At 57.2% G+C, this 19,171-nt stretch overlaps 1 protein-coding gene across 3 annotated transcripts; it reads right to left on the bottom strand.

The window, feature by feature from the left end:
• Positions 1-285: 285 nt before the first annotated feature.
• On the bottom strand, positions 286-15,232 carry GTF3C5 (general transcription factor IIIC subunit 5). 3 transcript variants are annotated; one of them, XM_082657035.1, is made up of 11 exons: positions 14,878-15,232; positions 12,528-12,747; positions 11,090-11,288; positions 7,015-7,210; positions 5,809-5,913; positions 4,464-4,578; positions 3,966-4,046; positions 3,684-3,781; positions 2,604-2,686; positions 1,779-1,921; positions 286-897 (listed from the first exon to the last, which is right to left on the bottom strand). In XM_082657035.1, exons 1-11 carry the CDS (start codon positions 15,022-15,024, stop codon positions 722-724), a joined length of 1,563 nt encoding a protein of 520 aa, XP_082513161.1. In that variant the 5' UTR covers positions 15,025-15,232; the 3' UTR covers positions 286-721. The 3 variants fall into 3 exon arrangements, 2 of the variants coding, with proteins under 2 accessions (XP_082513161.1, XP_082513160.1); XM_082657034.1 differs by having other exon boundaries at positions 286-1,002; XR_014296902.1 differs by having other exon boundaries at positions 758-897; positions 2,600-2,686.
• Between the last annotated feature and the right edge of the window lie 3,939 nt (positions 15,233-19,171).

The raw sequence follows: 19,171 nt of genomic DNA on the forward strand, positions 1-19,171 counted from the left end.
CGTGAGCCTCTGAAGAACACATCCACTTGGAACAGGAAGGGATGAACGTGAGGCTGTAGGGCCCCCCGGGCTGCAGTTACTTCTGGCTGCTCTCACCTGGCCCACCTGCCGAGGGGCACCAGCCTGTTCTCAACCGTCGCGGCATCACCCACCACGAGGTCACTGAATGAACGACTGAAGGGACAAACGACGTCCAGCAGGGAGCCCAAGCCCAGAGGCAAGAGGAAACCCCTCTCTGGCTGACATCCCCACTGAGACACCAAGGCTCCTTGGGAAAATGTGTTTAATACGGACAATTCCAGCTGGGCCTGCCCTTTGCCAGGTTACCCCAAACGGATGGGGTCCAGACACGATGGCAGACTTCGCCGCCTGTGACCACGGACCAGGCTCCTCGCCCCGTCCTTTTGCCTCAGCAGCAGCCAGGGCCGGCCCTCCCCCGCTGCACCATCTGCACCTCCAGAGTTTGCTGGTCTCGGCCAGAGGGAGGCGCTGGGCGCTGGCTCAGCCCGAGGGACACCGGGCTGGCTCGCGGCTGTGCAAAGTCGGGGCACCACCTTCGGGATGGCCCCGGGCACCCAGGGTCGGCTGTACCCGGCTGCTTTCCACAGCAGGGCCGCCTGGGGACATTCTGGCTTCTGTGGGCAGCAGCAGGGGACCCCGGCTTGTCCTGGGTCCCTCATCAGGCCTGGTCGGGGGGCCCAGCCTGGAGCCCAGGGCTGCATCACACGTAGTCCAGAATTTCCGTCTCCATCTCGTTCTCGCTCCCGTCCGACGGCTTGAAGTCGTCCTCATCGTCCTCGTCGTCCTCGTCCTCCGCGTCCTCTGCTTCCTCGTCCCCAGATCCGCAGGTCAGCTGTTCTTTCCCATCGTCAGCTTTGGCCGGGCTGGAGAAGAGAGCTGGGCCAAAAGACAGGCCGTGTGTGTCCCGTCGTTGGCTCCTGGGCGCACCCACACCAGCTGTCGCTGGTCTCAGCCAGAGGCCCTCGGCTCCTGGGGGCCTGTCTACAAATACGGGTGTCTGGGCTCAAGCTCTAGAGAAGCTGCTTTGGGAAGCAGGACGGCTGGGGGACCTGGGACCCCAGTTGAAAAAGCACTTCAAGGAACACTGAGGCCAAGGGCCTTGAAAACCTCTTCCCCGGAGGAGCCTCCGGCAGCTCATGGGTCCCGTGGACTCCCCAGGAGTGTGCAGGGCTCTGTGTCAGTGCTTTTCTCAACTGGACTCTCAGAGGGGGGCTGTGTCCTAAAGGAGGCTGAGAACCCCTATTCCCATCAGCTCCACAGGGGCTGGTGGGTCTGGGACGCCCCCTCCCCGAGCCTGGGAGGAACCCCGAGAGGGGCCCTTTCGCTTGCTCTCCCCCAGCCCCGTCAGACCTGCAGTGCAGCAGGGCTCACACCCCGTGCAGGGATGCTCATCCTGCGGAGGGGCAGGCAGTGCCGGGTGACAGGAGCCCAGGCCCCGCCGTCCCTGCCCTCCCAGGGGAGACGGGAGCAACGTGCCCACACGTGGCCAGAGGATGTAGGGTGACGTCAGGGCATAAAGCGGCGGCCCCCCTGGCAGCACTGGCCCTGTTCCAGCCCCACCCCTCTGGGCCCGTCTCCTGACTTCAACCCCCAGGGCTGAGCCCTGTCTCCAAAGGCCCCCCTCCCACCACTGTCAGGGCAAGAGGCTCCCACCTGGGTGCAATTTCTTGGGGAGCAGGTCCACTAGGGACACTTGCTTGGGCCCCAGAGGGGGCCCCAGAGCACCCAGGGCGTCCCTTCACCCCGAGCCCTCTCACCAGGCCTCTTGGAGCGGATGGTGTGCCGGATCATGAGGGACATCATGTCCCTCAGGTCATCACTGGTCTTGGGGAGGCACCAGCCGTCCCGCTCTGTGCAGAGACTTTCAGCCCCGTCATTGCGGTGTATGATCTTCTGCAGCCTGGGCGTTGGGAGACAGAGTTCCAGGGTGGGGTCTCTGCTCACAGGGGCCAGGAAGCGGTTTTGGCAGAGCTGGGGTCGTGCTCAGAAAAACAGCACTCAGAGCGCCACCCCGAGGGAGGAGCTCGGTCACGAAGGGCGTCAAGAAAGCGGTCCACCCCCAGCTGGGGCCCCGACCCCACCCTGCACACGAGGCGGGCGTGTGCCGCGGCCCACTTGCCTGGCGAGAGCCTGAGCGTTCACCAGGTTCCAGGCTGGATTTACCACGCTCCCGCCTCCTCCCACCCCAGCACCCCTCCCCCAGGTTTTTAAACATCACTAGGAACAACTGGCTTAAAGGTTTCTGGGATTCTGATCAACTCCAGGGCCTGAGGACCGTGTCAGGAACCCCCATGCGGGCGAAGGAGGAGGAAGGCAAAGACCCCGGCCCAGCGCTGTGCTCTGCGCGCAGCACAGCCGGCTGCTCAGAGGTGCGGCCCGAGGCGCACCCGGGAAGCCACTCCCGAGGGCCGCGCGAGCCCGGGCAGAGGACTCCCAGGCAGCCGGCCTTCTCGCTGAGAGATTAAGGCTGACGTGAAGTGGAAGAGTCGCAGGAAACACCTCGGTCCCCGGCTGGTTTCTCTGCACTGACCCCGAGTCCCACGGTCCCCACCTCGGTGTCTCAGGGCCCCGCACGTACGTACTCGTCCACGTTCAAGTCGCAAAACTGGTAGAACATCTGTCGGTACGGTGGCAAGGCCCCCTCCCGGAAGATGTAGACCGAGTCCTGGCAAAGGAGGGCAGAGACGGCAAGGTCGGAGGGAGCGTCCCCGGGGGCGGGCGGCGCAGGAGAGCCCCACGCCGTGGCTCCCACGGGGCCTCTCCCAGGGCGGCTGCCGATCCTGCTCCCGGGACCCGGCAGGCCTGGCTCTTCTCCCTGGACTCAGGCGAGGCAGACGGGCCACAGGCCGGGGAGCCGGTGTGCAGAAAACGAGCCGCAACTCCCCAGGCGTCGAGGGGTGGTCGAAGCAGCCAGGCCCTCCCTTGGGCCCTGGGACCGTGAGCCGCCGGGGGCCGGGGCTGGGCTCTGCCTCGGAGCCTCCCTGCAGGGCCCTCCGCACGTCTCTCTTCCACTGCTCGGTCATCTTAGGTGGCCCTGCAGGCCAGTTCCAGAGGTGGGGATAAAGGCCTAAGACAAGAGTCCTGGAGGAGGACGGCTGCTCTGGCGAGGGTCCGGGCCCTCCCTGAGGAGCGAAGACCTGACGCTGCTGGGAGACAGCCGCCCCACCCCCTCTACGAGGCAAGTGACTCCAGGGAGGGGGCCACCCTGCCGGCCTCCCCCTCCGAGCCTGGAGCAGCTCACCTCGGCCAGGCACAGGAAGGGCCCCGGGAGTCGCCGCCCCTGCTGCGCGCCTGTGCTAACGAGAGCCTGAGCCTGTGAGGGCGGCCCGCGTCCAGCCCGCGGCCAGGGTGCAGACGGCCTGCTCTGGCTTCAGGCCCACAGCGCCTGAGGCTCACCAGCCCCGTGGCTGCCACATGGGGCTGCTGGCATCCGAGCCCCTCCCTAAGACGTACCCAGGTGGTCCCCAGCACCCATGCCCAGAGGCTGTCCCGGGAGGTGGGAGTCACGTAAAGGCACAGGGAGGGCAGAGCGGCCTCAGTCGGAGCCCCTCCTGGTGTCACAGGCGGGGCTGGGGGCTGTGTGAGGGGTCCTGGGCCTGCCCGAGGGAGGGGCCGCCGCCCCCTGCGCCCTCACCCAGGAGGGCAGCTCAGGGGACACCCACCTTGAGCTTGTACTTGTTGGAGGCCAACTTGCGTGCACTGGCCGACCCCGAGGGACCCAGGCCCTGCTTCAGGTCTTGCATGGTGACGAGCTGGCTGCCTGCGAGGGGACCACGGCAGGGCTTTGGAATACGGGGGTGAGTGTTTCTCCCGCCCCCCCTCCCCGGGGTGCGCGGGCCAGCAGTGCCCTGGAGTGACCTCCTCGGGAAGCCCCTTCCCATCCCGCCGTCCGGACGCCCATCTTCCCCAGCGCCTGATCCGCAGAGGGAGCCTGAGCCCCTTACTCGTTTTTTTGACGGTGATGGGGAGGCTGTAGTTGTAGGTGCTGCGCTTGGCCTTGACGGGCATGTCGCTGGGGGCGTAACCTGCCGGAGGGGGGGCGTGCATCAGCTGGGGTGGGCACAGAGCCCCTTCTGGCAGCCACAGGTGCACCGGGGTTCCCTGGGGCGGCTCCTGAGAAGGGGACTCAGGCCCCCCGCTGGAGTGACAGGAGCCGCCGCGTCCTGGTGCTTTGTGTGCGGGGGGGTCACCGTGGGCCAGGGACAGGAGACTGACGGGACGCCTGGCCTGCACCACAGGAGCTGTAAGGAGCCACTAGAGCATCACCACAGGAGCCAGGACGAGAGCTCGGGTCCTCGTGTCTGCGCTATTCTGTCCCTAACAGTCCCACCAAGGGGGGAATATATCCTCTCCACGTGGATATATTCGTATTACAGAAGAGAATGCTGGAAACAGAAAGCGATAAAGGGAAAAGGAAAGCAAGGGTTTCGGTAATTGTTTACCGTATTTCATTCCACAACGGATTCGGAAGTCAAGGACTTGATAAATCTTGGCGTCTGGGTGTTTTCGGGGGTCGTACCCGAATCGAATCCAGAGGCTTCTCCAGGGGCCTGTTATCTGGAGACAGAAAGGGCGGGAGTGCGAAGTGTGGTCACGGCCGATCCCCGGCCCCCCTGAGTTGCAGACCCAGGTGGCTGCCCACACGGGGCAGCACCACACCCCCACGAGCTGGGGACAGGCTCTGGAACCCTGACCCCCAGCTCGCACGTGTGGCTCGGTCACCTCGGGTAGGTCACTTGGCCTTTCCAAGCCTTGGTCTTCCAGTCAGATGGCGTCTTGGTGAGGATTAAATGAGACGGTGCCCCTGAAGCCCTCACCGCAGTGCCCGGCACAGAGAAAGAGCTCAAGAACTGTCACAACTGTGCTAATGGATGGAGGCACTGTCCCCAAACAGTGCTCCCGAGGTCCTTGTGTCCAGAAAGCCATCGCTGAAAGGCAGGCAGCAGCTCTGTGATGTCGGGTCTAAGCCCAGGAGGGATGAGCCCGTCTCATGCCCCCCACCTCCTGGCCATCACAGTCACGGTCACGCTGTCCGTCTGCCTCCCCAGGCCCCAGGTTGGACCCTTGGCCGGCAGGAGCTCATCCTCACAGCACCTTGGGGAATCTCAGTGATGACAGCCCCATCTCCATCCCTCCTGGACTGAGTCCAAGGCGCATGTGACCCCCACTGAACGCCCCTCAACCCAGGGAGAATGCGTGAAGGCAGGTGGCACTGTGGTTAGGGGCCCAGGCGCTGCAGCCAAACAGGCCGGGGTCCCCAGGGGGCTCTGCCACTCCCTGGCTGTAGGATCTTGGCCCATCAAGTCGCCATCTGAGCCGAGCCTCTTCATCAGAGGTCCAAACTCTGCTGCCATGCCCCACAGAAGAAGAAAGGATGCTATGCACATAGCACTTAACCCAGGGCCTGGTCCTTAGAAAGCTCTCCATACCAGGCCATTAAAAAATGTATAATCCCGGGCTTCCCTGGTGGTGCAGTGGTTGAGAGTCCGCCTGCTGATGCAGGGGACACGGGTTCGTGCCCCAGTCCGGGAAGATCCCACATGCCGTGGAGCAGCTGGGCCTGTGAGCCATGGCCGCTGACCCTGCGCGTCTGGAGCCTGTGCTCCGCATGGGAGAGGCCACAGCAGTGAGAGGCCCGCGTACCACAAAAAACAAAGTATAATCCCTTTAAGAAGCCATCCTCCAGCTGCTGGGACAGGGCCGCCTGCCCTTGCTGGGGCTCTGAGGCACGTCAGGGATCAGGACAGAGCAGGTGGGAAGCGGGGTGGGCGGTGGGTGGGCACTCACCATGTAATAGGCCATGAAGGGCAGCAAGACCTTGAGCTTGTCGGGGTGGACGCTGATGTTGGCCTTGACAGCGTTACGTGACCAGATGGGGCGGATTTCAAACAGCTGGAAGGTCAAGGCAGAGGCTGAGAAGAGCACCCACAGCTTCCCCGCCTGCCCCAGGCTCCCCGCACGGTCTGGCCCCAGAGGACCTTCCTGAGAGGAGTGGGGGTGGGGGGAGCAGGGGCCAGGCAGGTGGGGAGGGGCCTCTGCGCACGCCCACTCGTCCCACCCTGAGAAGCGCCCTGCTCGCCCAGCACGTGTCAAGTGCGGTTGCAGGGCCTGGGGGTCCTGAAATGACCATGAGAGACGCTGTCCCTGTCCTTAGATGGCTCAAAGGGCAGCGGGGAGGCAGAGGACCAAAGGAGCCAGAGCAGGACCAGGAGGGGGACGGGCCGGAGCTCTGGGCCCCTGAGCAGCCCCAGAGGGCAGGGGCCTGAGCCGGGATGTGACGAAGGCCGCAGGGGACGGCCCACCCCCTCCCAGTGGGGCTGGAGTGGGAGGGCCAGGGTGGGAGCGGCCCCGAGCCAGGTGGGAGATTGGGCTGTGTCCTGATGACAACGAGGGGCCTTGGAGAGTGGCCCCCACTTCCCCCCGACCCAGCAACTGCTAGAAACATAACAAGGTGTCCACCACTTAAGAAATAACATCCTACCCCACCCCCGTCCCGCACCAAGGGGACAGTCAAGTTCAACAGGGGCAGGGGCAAGGGTCGGTCAGCAGTGACGTGCTGAGAACCTACTGTCCACACCTGTGGCGACACAAGGACCAGAGTCCCCTGGCCTGGGTCTCCCAGAACCTGCAAGCCAGCGGGTAAGGCAGAAGGCCGCCTCCGCCCAGGGCCCCCCTCCAGCCCGGCTCTAACGGGGAGGAAGCACCGGGCCTGGTACACACCAGGTGCCCCATCTGGTGTGTTGCAGCCAAGGGCTGGATGAACAAAGCTTCCGGAATCCCGGAGCTCCACGCCGAGGTCACATGTGGACAACGTTTACCATCCCAAAGGGACCTCTTATGAGTTTTAAGGAGCACTTTGAACTCTGGGAGGGCAGGGCTTACACTGGCATAGCTTTAGATGTCACATCTGGAGGTGAAGAGTTCCCATGTGTTAATAAGTGAGCCTAAGACAAGGTGCGGCCAGTGAAGGTGTGGCCGGGGGGCCGGGCTCACCTGCCTCAGCTCCTCCTCCACCTTGTGGTCCACGGGGTTGGTGCACACCTTCCTCCAGGTCTGGGCCGCAGCCTCTAGCGGCTGCTCGGGTGCCTCATCCCCCTCGAAGTTGACAAAGATGGCATTGTGAGGGCGCCGGGCCCTGCTCAGGCCGATCAGGTTCTCCCCGGAGATGGAGGGGTTGTTGTAGCCTTCCCTAGGAGCAGAGAGCTGCTGAGGGCGGGGCCAGGCGTGGGCCCGCTGGACACGGGCAGCCCACGTGTGGGTGCGTTTCCCTGGAATCTGGGTGAGAAGCGGATCTCAGCCCCGGCCACTGAAGGCAGGCGCCTGTGTTCTCAGGCTGATGACCAGGAGAAGAGGGGGGAGCGAGTCCGAGTCAGCTCAGAGAGGCTCCGAAGCAGGGCCAGGCCAAGAGCCCCAGAGGCTGGGGTGTGGGGAAGGGCCCCTGCCGTGAGGCTGGTGGCCTCACGACGGCATCGCGTCGAGCACGGCACCGTCCAGCCAGTGAAAAGCTGGAAACAGCCCAGATGCCCATCAGGGCAGGGACAGTGGAATCAGCTGAGGCGCGGGCGGCCACACGGGAACCACCAATCAGCTGTCAGAGCGCAGCTGTGCTTACTGACGCCCACAAGTCACTTATCTAACCCTCGAAACAATCCTACGAGGAAGGACCCATTTCCCATGAAGTCACTGAGGCCACAGGGGTTGGAAACCTGCCTCGAGCCAGAGATCGAGGTGATGGAGCTGGGACTTGAGCCCAGGGAGGCTGGCGGGGCCGCTAACCTCCGTCCTGCTCGGAAGCATCTCAACGATACCGCGGTGAAGGGAGGACGTATACTACCAGACGCTCTCGTCACAGAGGCTAAAAGAAGACCTCTGGGGACCTCCCTGGAGGTCCAGTGGTTAGGACTGCGAGTTTCCACTGCAAGGGGCCTGGGTTCGAGCCCTGGTCAGGGACCTAGGATCCATCCCGCAGGCCGCACAGTGCGGCCAAAAACAAAAGGGGGGGGTGGGGCTCTGCCACCAGCCGTTAGCACAGAACACACAGGGTCGACGATTCCTAGGGGGCTCGGAGCGCTTCCCTCGGAGGTGGGACATCAGGAACATCACAGCTTCGCGAAAGCAGGGGGAACAGTACAAGGAGCCCCCATAAGCCCACCATCCGCTTCCACAACTGCCGTCACAGGGCCCATTTCACGCCATCCGGGCCCCACCCCAAACCCACTCAATTACTTTGCAGTGCATTTCAGAGTATGTCCTGGATGTCACACAGGTGATTAATACCTTTAAATTTGTTTCCTTTTACCGTAATCTCTACACGAGTGCATACCATCTGCGTGTTTATAAAGAACAACAAAGTGATGTTTCACATTGGGAAATAAAATTACAAAGACGGGGTCAAATCTGTGCCTTTGTTAAACAACATGACTCCATTTGAAGCCATCCTGAACACTGTCCTGTTTTCCAAGACAACTCCCCGAGGCCCCAGACGCCCCCGAAGAAAAAGAAAGCCCCGGGCACTCCCTCTGGGCCAGGCAGCAGCAGGGCGCGGGCCGCCTGCCCTCCCCCCTCCACTGCCTCGAGGAGGGGGGACCCCCGTCAGGCCAGCGTCCCAGCCGGTCCTCTGCCCACTGGCCATATAGGAAGCTCAGCCCCCCTGGACCCAGGAAGGCCAGCAAGGCGGGGGCCAGGCCTCCTCTGCCAGTCCTTGGTACCCATGAGGGCCATCAGAGCAGGAAAATCGATGGCAGCCCTGGGAGAAAAGGCAGGTTCCTTCCACGCACTGGAAAATCGATAAACGACATGGGAGAAAAACAGGGCCTGTGGGTTCAAGGGCAGCCGGCCCTCCACCCCTGTCCCCCTCCCCGAGGCTGGGAGACCGCTGTTTGCTGGCCCTACAGGACGGAGCAGTGACTCTGACGCTGCCATCCAGCATCAGGGCCGGCAATGCGGGGCGGGGGACGGGCGCCTCTAGTTCCTTCTACATATTTTTGTTTCTGACTGTAAGAGTAAAATGCTTGTGGGGGAAAATAAGTTTCAAATTTCAGAAACATGTACATTTAAAACATTTGAAACTCTCATAGTGAGTATAACATACGCACAGAAAACTGCACACACTAGGGTTTTCAGCAGGGAGGGAATGGACCCGATTCCTTGCAGTTATACATTTCTATAATGTCTGGTCTTTTCTAACAAGCACAATTTACTCCTGCAGTCAGAAAAAGGATGGCGGGGGGTGGCATTATGGACTCAACTGGCCTGAGAGACATCGACCCTTGTCTGGCTCTCGACTTACTTTTGAGGCAATGGGGAAACGGAGCAAGGACTGGGCCCTGGATGACGTGAAGGACACTGTTAACGTTTGCTCGTTCTGATGACAGCACTATGGCTAAGTTAAAATAAACCAAGTCCTTCCCAGTTAGAGACACACACTTGTTTCTGGAGGACGCGCTGTGATGCTGGGGGTGGAGGTGGTGGGGAGGTGAAACCAGCAGCAGAAAGTTGAGGCTGGTGACGTAGGTGGGCGTCCATCACACACTCCTCTCTCCTTTCGGAACTCCCCAGAATATATTTTTTAAAGGAAGGGGACAACACACCTTTCTCCTTAGCATAAAATCTAAGCTCCTTTCTGTGGTCCGTGGGACCCTCACCCCACCCCTCTCTCGGCTCTCTGCGCTTCGGGGGCAACACCCCCGACTGTTCCTTTGCATGTGCCAGCCCCCTGGTCTGGAACGTTCTCCCCGGATCTTCACCTGCCCGGCTCTGTCATCACACAGGTCTGTTTCAAAGTTCAGCTCCCCTGAGGACCCTCCCGCACCCCACTCACTGTGCATGACAGCCCACTCCCCACTTATCCCCTTTAAGACACACACCTGCCCGCAGGCTCCCACCGCCCGCTCATCCTTCACTGGGGCTCCACCGGCTCCCCAGCCCCCGGCCCTGCACGGAGCCGCCTGTCGCGTCCCCACTGACACTGGCTCCAAGGGGAGCCCTGGGCCCCGACAGGCGGTCAGTACTCGTTGATGGAAATACTTGATGAGGGAAGAGAAGCTTCTCGCCCTCCCGCCGCTCTGCAGATAACTGCTCTGGGCCCAAACTTCCCCGTCTTTCCAGGCTTCCATTATCACCCAGTTTACTTTTATAGCACAGAGTCTGCTCTAACACCTGCTTTTCCTAGAGCAAGCTTTCTGGACACGAGCCTTGTTGGCCCATGGAGCCCGCTTTCTTAAAGGCTGTGCGGTCTTCCTTGGCACAGACAGGCCGTCGTTTAATTAACTACATCATCCCTATTAGTGGACTGATCACTCACTTATCCACTTTATCAAACTCTGCCCGGCACTCAGTGTTCTGAGTATTTCCAAAAGCCTCAGTCATTCAGCCCTCTAACGACGCCGAGAAGTGAGTACTGTTACTATTATCATCACCCCTGTTACAGGCGGGGAGGCTGGCGCGGGAGGTCGGGGCTCACCTGCCCGGCCTGTGATGAGGGATCACAGGTCCAGGACCTGAACGCGGGCCCCGCCCACCCGGGCTCTCTCGCCACACCAGGCCCGCTCAGCTCCTTGCGACTGCCCACAACCAGCCAGAAAACGCTCTTGTCAGTGTACCTTTGGGCACAGAGGCGACAGTCACTGTGGGATAAATTCCTACAGGCCGCCTGGTCGTCAGGAAAGAACATTTAAAACTGTAATAGATTCTGCCAGGTTGCTCTCTAAAAAATATCGACCTCATTCCCAGGGCTCCTGCGGCAGGGGGTGTCTGTCTCTCCACACCTCAAGGTACACGCTTTTGGGGAGGGGTCTAAGTCCAAAGGCAACATCCTGATTCACACTCTGTGGTGTGAGGACAGCCCTGAGCAAGGCCTCCGGGTGGGGCACGGGGACCAGGGCTGGTTCCTGACACCCCTGGTCAGGGCCCCTGGTCACCAGCTGCTCTGTTGCTGGGGCCACGGGCCTGAGTAAAGCCGGCCACCCTGGCCGCCTGACCCGCGAGTGGAAGAGTCCAGCCCTCTGAGCGCAGGGCCCTTGCCCTGAGCCCCGATGCTGCGGGGCGGCGGCCACAGGGAGGTACTTACCGGTGCTGTGTCTCTGGGCGGTAGGAGTAGTCCACCGGGGTGTCCAGCCTGGAGAAGATGGGCGGGGGGATGTAGAGCGGCAGCTCCTGGTGGAAGAAATTCTCCTTCTCGGGCTTGACCATGAGCACCTTGCTGTACATGGACATGTGCCTGCCACCCGCCTCCGTGTGCACGGCCAGGTACTGGAAGTCGGACATTCCTGGGAAGAGAGGTAGACAGACGGCGGACACACTAGCGCACCCGCCCAGGCACTGGCAGCTGCCACGCACCAGCACCCGCGTCTCCTCGGGTACGCTGAGCGGGCCTCGCAGGGGAGGCTGCCAGAGCCAAAACAATATGTCCGAGTCGCTTCTGGGAACAGCCCAGTCGCCTGGATAAATACTACTTTGGGGGGTCGGGGAGTTACCTGATATGTGAGGATAAAGTCTAGGCCAGTGCTGCTTAGACTGTACCGTGCACGTGACTCACCAGGGGTCTTGCTAAATGCAGATGCTGAGGTGCTGCATTTCTAACAAGCTCCCAGGTGAGGCCCATGCTGCTGGTCTGGGACACACACTGAGTGGTGACGTACCGGCTCAATTAGAGAGAGAAAGAAACGGATCACTTGGGAAGCCTCGTCCCGGGACGGACGGCCCTCTTTGGTGAATACCACTTTCCACCAGAATGACGGACGTTCCAAATGCCCCACTTGTGGGATCCCAGGCCCTGTTTTAGTTTCTTTACACTTTCTATCGCCCTCTTCCTTTTTAGTCTTTATTCCCTTCAGTTTCTATCTTAGAACTGCAGCTGCAACTATAGATACTCTTGAGGCTTGTTAGTAATTTGCCAAGTACCATACGTGTGTGCAAACCGGCACACGGGCATCGTCTCTCTGAATTTCCACGAGGGTCTGAGGAACTCCGGGCTCCCATTGCACGGACAGGGAGACCGAGGGAGGCTGAGGCAGGCACAACTCCCCCTCTCCACCCCACGCCTTAGCACCTCCTCCCAGGGGTTCCCTGTGGGGAGCAAACTCGATTGAGGACACCACGGGAGACATCCAGCTGGCTGAGAGTTCAAAGGACATAAGGTCCCAAGGGGCTGAGGTGACCTGGGGAGGCTTCAGAGGGTCGGCAAGACCAGCAGCAGTAAAAACCAAGAAGCTCCCCAAACACGAGGGTGGGGGTGGGGCTGAAAACTGGAGGCCTGTGGACCAGTTTAACTTGGCCCCGTAAAGCGGCTTTAACAATGCGATTTCTCAGAGAATTCCAGCTTCTCTTAAGAATGCAGAAAACCGAGCAGCAATGAGCAGGGCCTCCTGGACAGGGCCTGCGCTCTGCCACTCCCCTCACGCCTGGGCATATCCGGGCCCCCTTCACCGTGTGGATGACCCATGCAGCTCCTGCAGGCACGAGGCCCCGAAATAACCCAGTGTGGTAAGAATGCATTTTGCAGTTACCTTGAAATTTGTAAACGGTGGAGACGATGCCAAGGCTTTCTATGTCGAACGTGACCTTGGGGTGAGCCTCAGGCCCCGGCGCCCCCCTCTGCCGCCTCATCTTCCTCTTGATCCGGAGCAGCAGGCTGCTGGTACTGAAGCGGTTGGCACACACGGGGTGGCAGTAGGGGTCCTTGGGCCGGAAGTACAGCTCCAGCCTCTTAGTGGGGTCTGCATAGATCTGCGGGAGGTCAAAGGAGACAGAGTGAAGTAGGGGGCAGCAAAGCAGCCGGCAGCTCCTCCCTCAGTGAAAGCCTGACGGCAACCCAGGTGGCCAGGGAAGGGCCAGGAGGATTTTTCCGTTTCGTTCTGAGCTTTTAATTCCCGAAAGACTCATTTTTCAAACCCAAGTATCTTAGCTTTTATCTGGTAGGGAAAATGAAGACAGTCTCTTCCTTCTAAGAGGTTGTAAAGTTGGAGACAGTAACTGTCAGTTAAGTAAAGCCATTGTCTCTCGAGTGACAGGTCAGTGCGGGTAACCACCTACTCTTCTGGGAGCACTTCACGGAGGTGTCACCCCCGTGTCTGCCGTGGAGAGCCTGGGTGGGAGTTGAATGACTTGTCCAGGGCTTCTTCTCTAGGAACTACCCACCCCAAAGGGTCCTGGCATTCACCCTCATATATACAAAAGTTTCGAGGTCCAAAGGAGATGAAATCAACAAATAACAAGCACTTTGGCCCTGACTAGTGTGACTCATCCTTCCATGCCTTGGTTCCTTCTCCTTAAAATGGACATAATAACAGTACCTACTCATCAGATTGTTACAATGATTAAATGGAAATATATGTAAAGCACTTAGCCTGACACCTAAATCATGGTAATGTGTCATCGATATAGGAATGCTTGTCCCACATTGGGTAGGAGGGACACAGTGTCAGCTGTGAGCGTGTGGCAGCACCAACAATGTTAACCAGGCCAAGGTCATCTGCTTGCTGGTCTGCTGGCTCCCCAACACCCAGGACACAACCTGGCCCTTAGCAGGTGCTCAGGAAGCATCTAGGGAAAGCAAGTTAAAAAGAGCCCCTATTGTCAGGAAACAGGTCTCTGAGACTGCTGTGCTGGGAATGACCCCAGATGTGGGGCTGGCACAGAGGAGGTGCACAAGAAACAGGAATGGAACGAGTGAATGACCAGTCTCTTCCCAAAGGGGTCCCACTGTAACTGTGTCCAGACATCCCTGGCGTTAGCAGGAGTAAGGGTCCTGGTCAATGCCGCCGTAAAGTAAGTCAGGATAAAAGAAGAAAACATGACTGACTGGGCCTCTACTGGCCTCCTGTGCTTAATGACAGGTTCAAGGTTTTTCAGTATTCATAAAGGATGAGGAAGCAGAATTAAGAGTTCAGACTTCAGAGGGAGATGTGCATGCGTTCAAATTCCCACTGTACCATGTAGGAGCCTGTCTGACCCAACCTTTCTTCCTGTGTCTTTATCAGAAAAATGGGAATAATAATGGTACCTAACTCACTAGATTGTCGTGAAGATTCAATCATGCATTTGACGAGTATTTTAGAAGCAGGCACAGTTATGGATATTAGGACCACGGGAGGTCCCGTTCTCATACAGTTTACAGCCTCAGAGCCAAAGGTCCAGGACAGACAATAAACACATTAAAACATAATTTCAGGTTGCAATTAGAGGTTAGCTGCTAGCAGCCACTTTAGTAAGGGCAGTCGAGGAAGGACTCTCTAAAGAAGAGACACTTCAAGATCTGGTGCGTGTAAGTCACTTACATAGAGCTTTGCACAAGGTAAGAATTCATCCCAGCTCCACTGTTTGCTGGGTGAACTTGAACAAGCTGATTCGGTTTCCTTGTAAAATTGGGACAATGACAGTTCCTACCTGGCAGGGTTCTAATGCGAATTGAATGTAAGTAAAGCACCTAGAAATGTAGCTGGTACAGAATAAATTGTTAGCTATTACTACTTTTAACACTAATAACATAATCCTTCCTCCCCCTCTCATTGTAGGTCAACGGTTCTTAATCTCCCCATACCTGTTTTCTGCTCTGTGAAATGAGGATGTGGCAGCCCAGCACATCCTGGGGAGCGGGGGGGGGTTCGGTGCAACTGAGCTCTTTTCATGGCAGTAATGATGGGATGGAATGGACACCCTCTCCCCTCTGATCCCAGCGCTAAACTAACTTCCACGCCCGGCGGGTCTTGAAGCAAATCCCCGCCCACTGGCCGCTCCAGAGCCGACCTCGAGCTCCGTTGCCAAGGAAACCTCACATCCCTGGGTAGTCCCGCCCCTCGGCCGTAGTCAAACGACTCAGACCTCCCCTGTGGTCCACGGAGACTCCCCGCTCCTCACCCGGGAGACGCCTTCCTCGCCGCCCAGGGTCTGCAGCATCTTGGACACGTCGCGCACCACGCCCGGGTACTCCACACACACTATGTGCCGCTCGCGCCGCAGCTCCACGGGGACGGCGACCCCCGGACCCCAGTCTGCCGCCGCCATTCTGCCAGTCTCGTCGGGCCCGCCGCGGGCCGTCCCTCCCCAAGCTCCTAGAGGCCTAGCCTGATCTGTTCCGCTAAGGAATCGTTCCGGGCTTCCTCCCCGCTCGCTTTGTCTAAATCCCTGAGTTCCGCGAGGCTCGAAGGCCTCTGGGAGCACACCGCCGAGGTGAGGCCCCGAGGCTCGGGGTAAACGACAGCCCGTCCCTCAACTTCGTGTTTAAAACGAGGAGGGTTGGAACTCGAGGGGCGGGGTAGGGACCTGTCTCTTCCACCAATCCGCGAGGGACCTGGAGGCTTGTAAGACACGCCCACTCTTTTAGCCAATGAGAACCCGAGAGACACGCCGAACTTTTTAGCCAATGAAGAGTCAGAAGGAAGCGAAGTTTCAGCGCCCTCCTTCCGCCTGCATAGGTTTTTAGTCAATAATGAACCAGGACTAGGCCGGGTCTCCTCCCCTTCCTCGGATCCCACCCAATGACAGCTCGAGGGCGGGCTCGAGGTAGACTTCCGGCCTGTCTTCTTGCGTGCTGAGGTCCCAGAAATGGTTTGCTGACGCCGGGTCCGCTGGAGCGGTTTCTTGGGGGCTCGGCCCCCCACTCCTACTGGCCGCCCCAGAACGGAGGCCAGGAGGAGTTTAATCTGGAAATGGGGAGCGCAAGGGAATTTCACTTTGAATTTTTTTTTTTTTTTTTTTTTGGCCACGCCGCGGGCTATGCGGGATCTCAGTTCCCTGACCTGAGATTGAACCCCCCGCAGCTGGGCAGCGAAAGCCCGCAATCCTACCCACTAGACGATCAGGGAACTCCTGGGAGTTGTGCTTTGAATGCTCGCCCACCTCCACACACGGAAAACCGGGAGCGCCCCCCTCCCCCGGTGAGAGCTCGGGGCAGAATGCGGGTGTCTGTCCTTCGTTTCTTAGACAGTTATTTAGCGCCTGCTGTGTGCTGGGCACTACTCAGAACCTAACAGGAGAGAAGCATTAAGTGAGCGGCTGTGGAAGACCCTAAAAGGAGGGACCGGGGCCATTCTAGGAAATGACGGGAGGCAAAACTGTTAACAGCAGGCAGGTAGGTAGGTATGAGAAGAGAAAGAAGGGCAGGGGCCAGGTGGCAGGGGGTCCATGGGCAGACAAAGAAAAACAGGAACCTCCAGACTGACAGGAAACCACACATTCTGAGTGATAAGTGTCCTGGAAGCATACAAAGAAGGATGAGGAAAGGCGGGAATCTCTTGCGTCCAAATGTAACCTGTTGCTCATTATGCCCTCATTACAATAAAATTAGCCTCACAGAAGTACCCATCATGCATCGACGCCATGACAATTCTCATCTAAGCTAAATAAGGACAAAAATCCCTCCTACCCTCGGGAAGATGGAGCTGGGATGAAAATCAGGGAATACGAACCCCGAACTCCTCCTTCCCCAGTGAATATTCCGCCCCTTCCTTTGTATGCCCCTCATAACTGGCTTGCCAAAGAAACCCCGGGCAGCAGCTCTTCACGTGTCTGCTCGCTCTCCCTCTGAGACGGTATTCTTGCTTAAATAAATTCTTTTTTTTTATATCTCAGCTTCTTTATTATCAATGCATGAAATGTCTTACCTGTAAATAAATATGAATTTCTTTTTCACATTCTCTTTTCATTTTTTTTAACATCTTTATTGGGGTATAATTGCTTTACAATGGTGTGTTAGTTTCTGCTTTATAACAAAGTGAATCAGTCATACATAAACATATGTTCCCATATGTTTTCCCTCTTGCGTCTCCCTCCCACCCTCCCTATCCCACCCTTAAATAAATTCTTAAATAAAGAATTAAATAAATTCACTTTACTTTCTTAACCTCCCTGCTTCGTCTCTGAATTCTTTCGCGATGAAAAAAGAACCTTAAATTCACCAGGAACAAAACTATAGGGAGTGAAGTAAGGGGGAGATGAAGGGTCAGAGATCGACATAGGCCAGACCTAAAAAGGATGTACCTAATGGATGGGCTTTTTCTGAGTGTGATGGAGAGGCTTTGAAGGGTTTTATGCAGGGAGTGCCAGAATCTGATTTATGCATTTAAAAGACTCTATGTGGCTGTTGTGTAGAGAAGAGACCAGAAAAGGCAAAAGTGGATTCAGATAAACCAACAGAGAGGCTGCATAATACACGTAAGAGATGCTGCCTGGGGTCAGGGAAGTGGCAGTGAGGATGGAAAGAAGGGACTGGGAACTTCCCTGGTGGTCCAGTGGTTAAGACTCCGCACTCCCAATGCGGGGGGCCTGGGTTCGAGCCCTGGTTGGGGAACTAGATCCTGCATGCATGCCACAACTAAAAAAAAAAAAAAAAAAAGATTCCCGTACTTGGCAACTAAGATCCCGCATGCCACAACTAAGACCCGGTGCGGCCAAATAAATACTTTAAAAAAAAAAAAAAAAAAAGGAAAGAAGGGATTGGATTTGAGGATGTCATGGGATAAAAGTCAGTAAGAGCAAACGTAGTAAGGTAGATAGCTAGTGGGAAGCAGCCGCAGCACAGGGATATTGGCTCGGTGCTTTGTGACAGCCTGGAGGGGTGGGATAGGGAGGGTGGGAGGGAGGGAGACGCAAGAGGGAAGAGATATGGGAACATATGTATATGTATAACTGATTCACTTTGTTATAAAGCAGAAACTAACACACCATTGTAAAGTAATTATACCCCAATAAAGATGTTAAAAAAATCAGTAAGAGCAAGGGACCCCTTGGATATGGGTACCCCAAGTTTCCGAAGTGATTTCTGAATCGAGATTACCTCATTATTCTAGATGGATTTAAGAAGGCCAAATAAACGGCTGCAAAGACCACGAAATACATTTTTAAAAGAAAAGTGTGTAATCTGAGTGTGAGATATATGTCATCGGCTGGGAGCCCCGAGACTTTGAAAAGAAGGCCCCTCTGAGAGCACGTGGAGGACGGGCCAGAGGAGGCTGGACATGAAGGCTTAGCAGTCCCTGACCGGCCTTCTCCTGTGGGAACTTGCATGTTCTACCATCAAAGAAGATTCTATGCTGTGAGGCCAGGATAATTCTCCAGGCTTTTCCATGCCTTGAGATGAAATGTCCTTTTAAACGTCTCATGTCCTGTGCTGTCATTCCATGCTCACCAAACAGTATTCTGGGTTGGTTTAATTTTCCAGAAAGGAGAATCTGAATAATAGATGTATATTTTTACCCCTGCCCACAATTGTAAATTAATAAATCTGTGTGTTTATATCATCCCCCTCTGAGTGTGGTACACACGAGTCAGTCCTGAGGGCTGTCACTGTCGGTAGAGTGACTGATGAAATATTGGATACACAGTTAAGTTAGATTGGATACATACATAATGTTGGCGACATACTTATAGTAATTATTTGGTCGTTATTTATCTGAAATTCCAACCTAGCTAGGTATATTTTTATTTGCTAAATATGACGCTCTTACCTCTGGGTATGGAAGGAATTGCGTTTCTGAACCTGCAAAGCTGATTCTAAACTACTCACAGCCTTAGGGTGTCCACTGAGGTCCTGACCAACCTCTAGCCCCCAATCCAATGATCCTTTTTAGTTTTGTCTGCTCTAATCTGTTCTCCTTATGGAAGCAAGAGTGATCTCTCTAGGATGAAATCTCACTCTGGCTTTGTCTCCAGTGACTCCCCCACCCATTCCCCATCCCACCACTTGGCTGACCCCTCAGCATCCTTCAGGGTTCCACGTAGAGGTCACCTTGCGTGGAGAGTTTGGTGTCACCCTCTGAGACCCTGACATCCAAACTCATCCTGTCACACAATCTGCAGTGCTGTTTTATTTCTTTTTTATGTCTCTTCCACTAGAGCTGCAGTTTCCTGAGGGCAAAGACTTTGTCCTACCTGGGATCCAAGGTGGTGAGGTCAGAGACAGGAGTAGGACGGTGAGGCCGGGCTGGGAGGAAAGGGAGGCCAGGAAGGTTCAGGAACCCAGTTAAAGAAGCAGCTGGGACTTTCCCCAAACATCACCTGCATTGGGAGCAGGTAACAATGACACTTAATATTTGCACACTGAGGGGGTCTTTCCCTGCCCGGTTTCCGGGCATCCTTCCCCACCCTCGTCCTCCTGCAGTGGGAGTTTTCATCCCTTTGGACAGAAGGGCTTGGGGTCTCTGCAGCTCTCGCC

Source organism: Grampus griseus, assembly GCF_964374135.1.
Source record: "Grampus griseus genome assembly, chromosome: 6".
Lineage (NCBI taxonomy): Eukaryota > Metazoa > Chordata > Mammalia > Artiodactyla > Delphinidae > Grampus > Grampus griseus.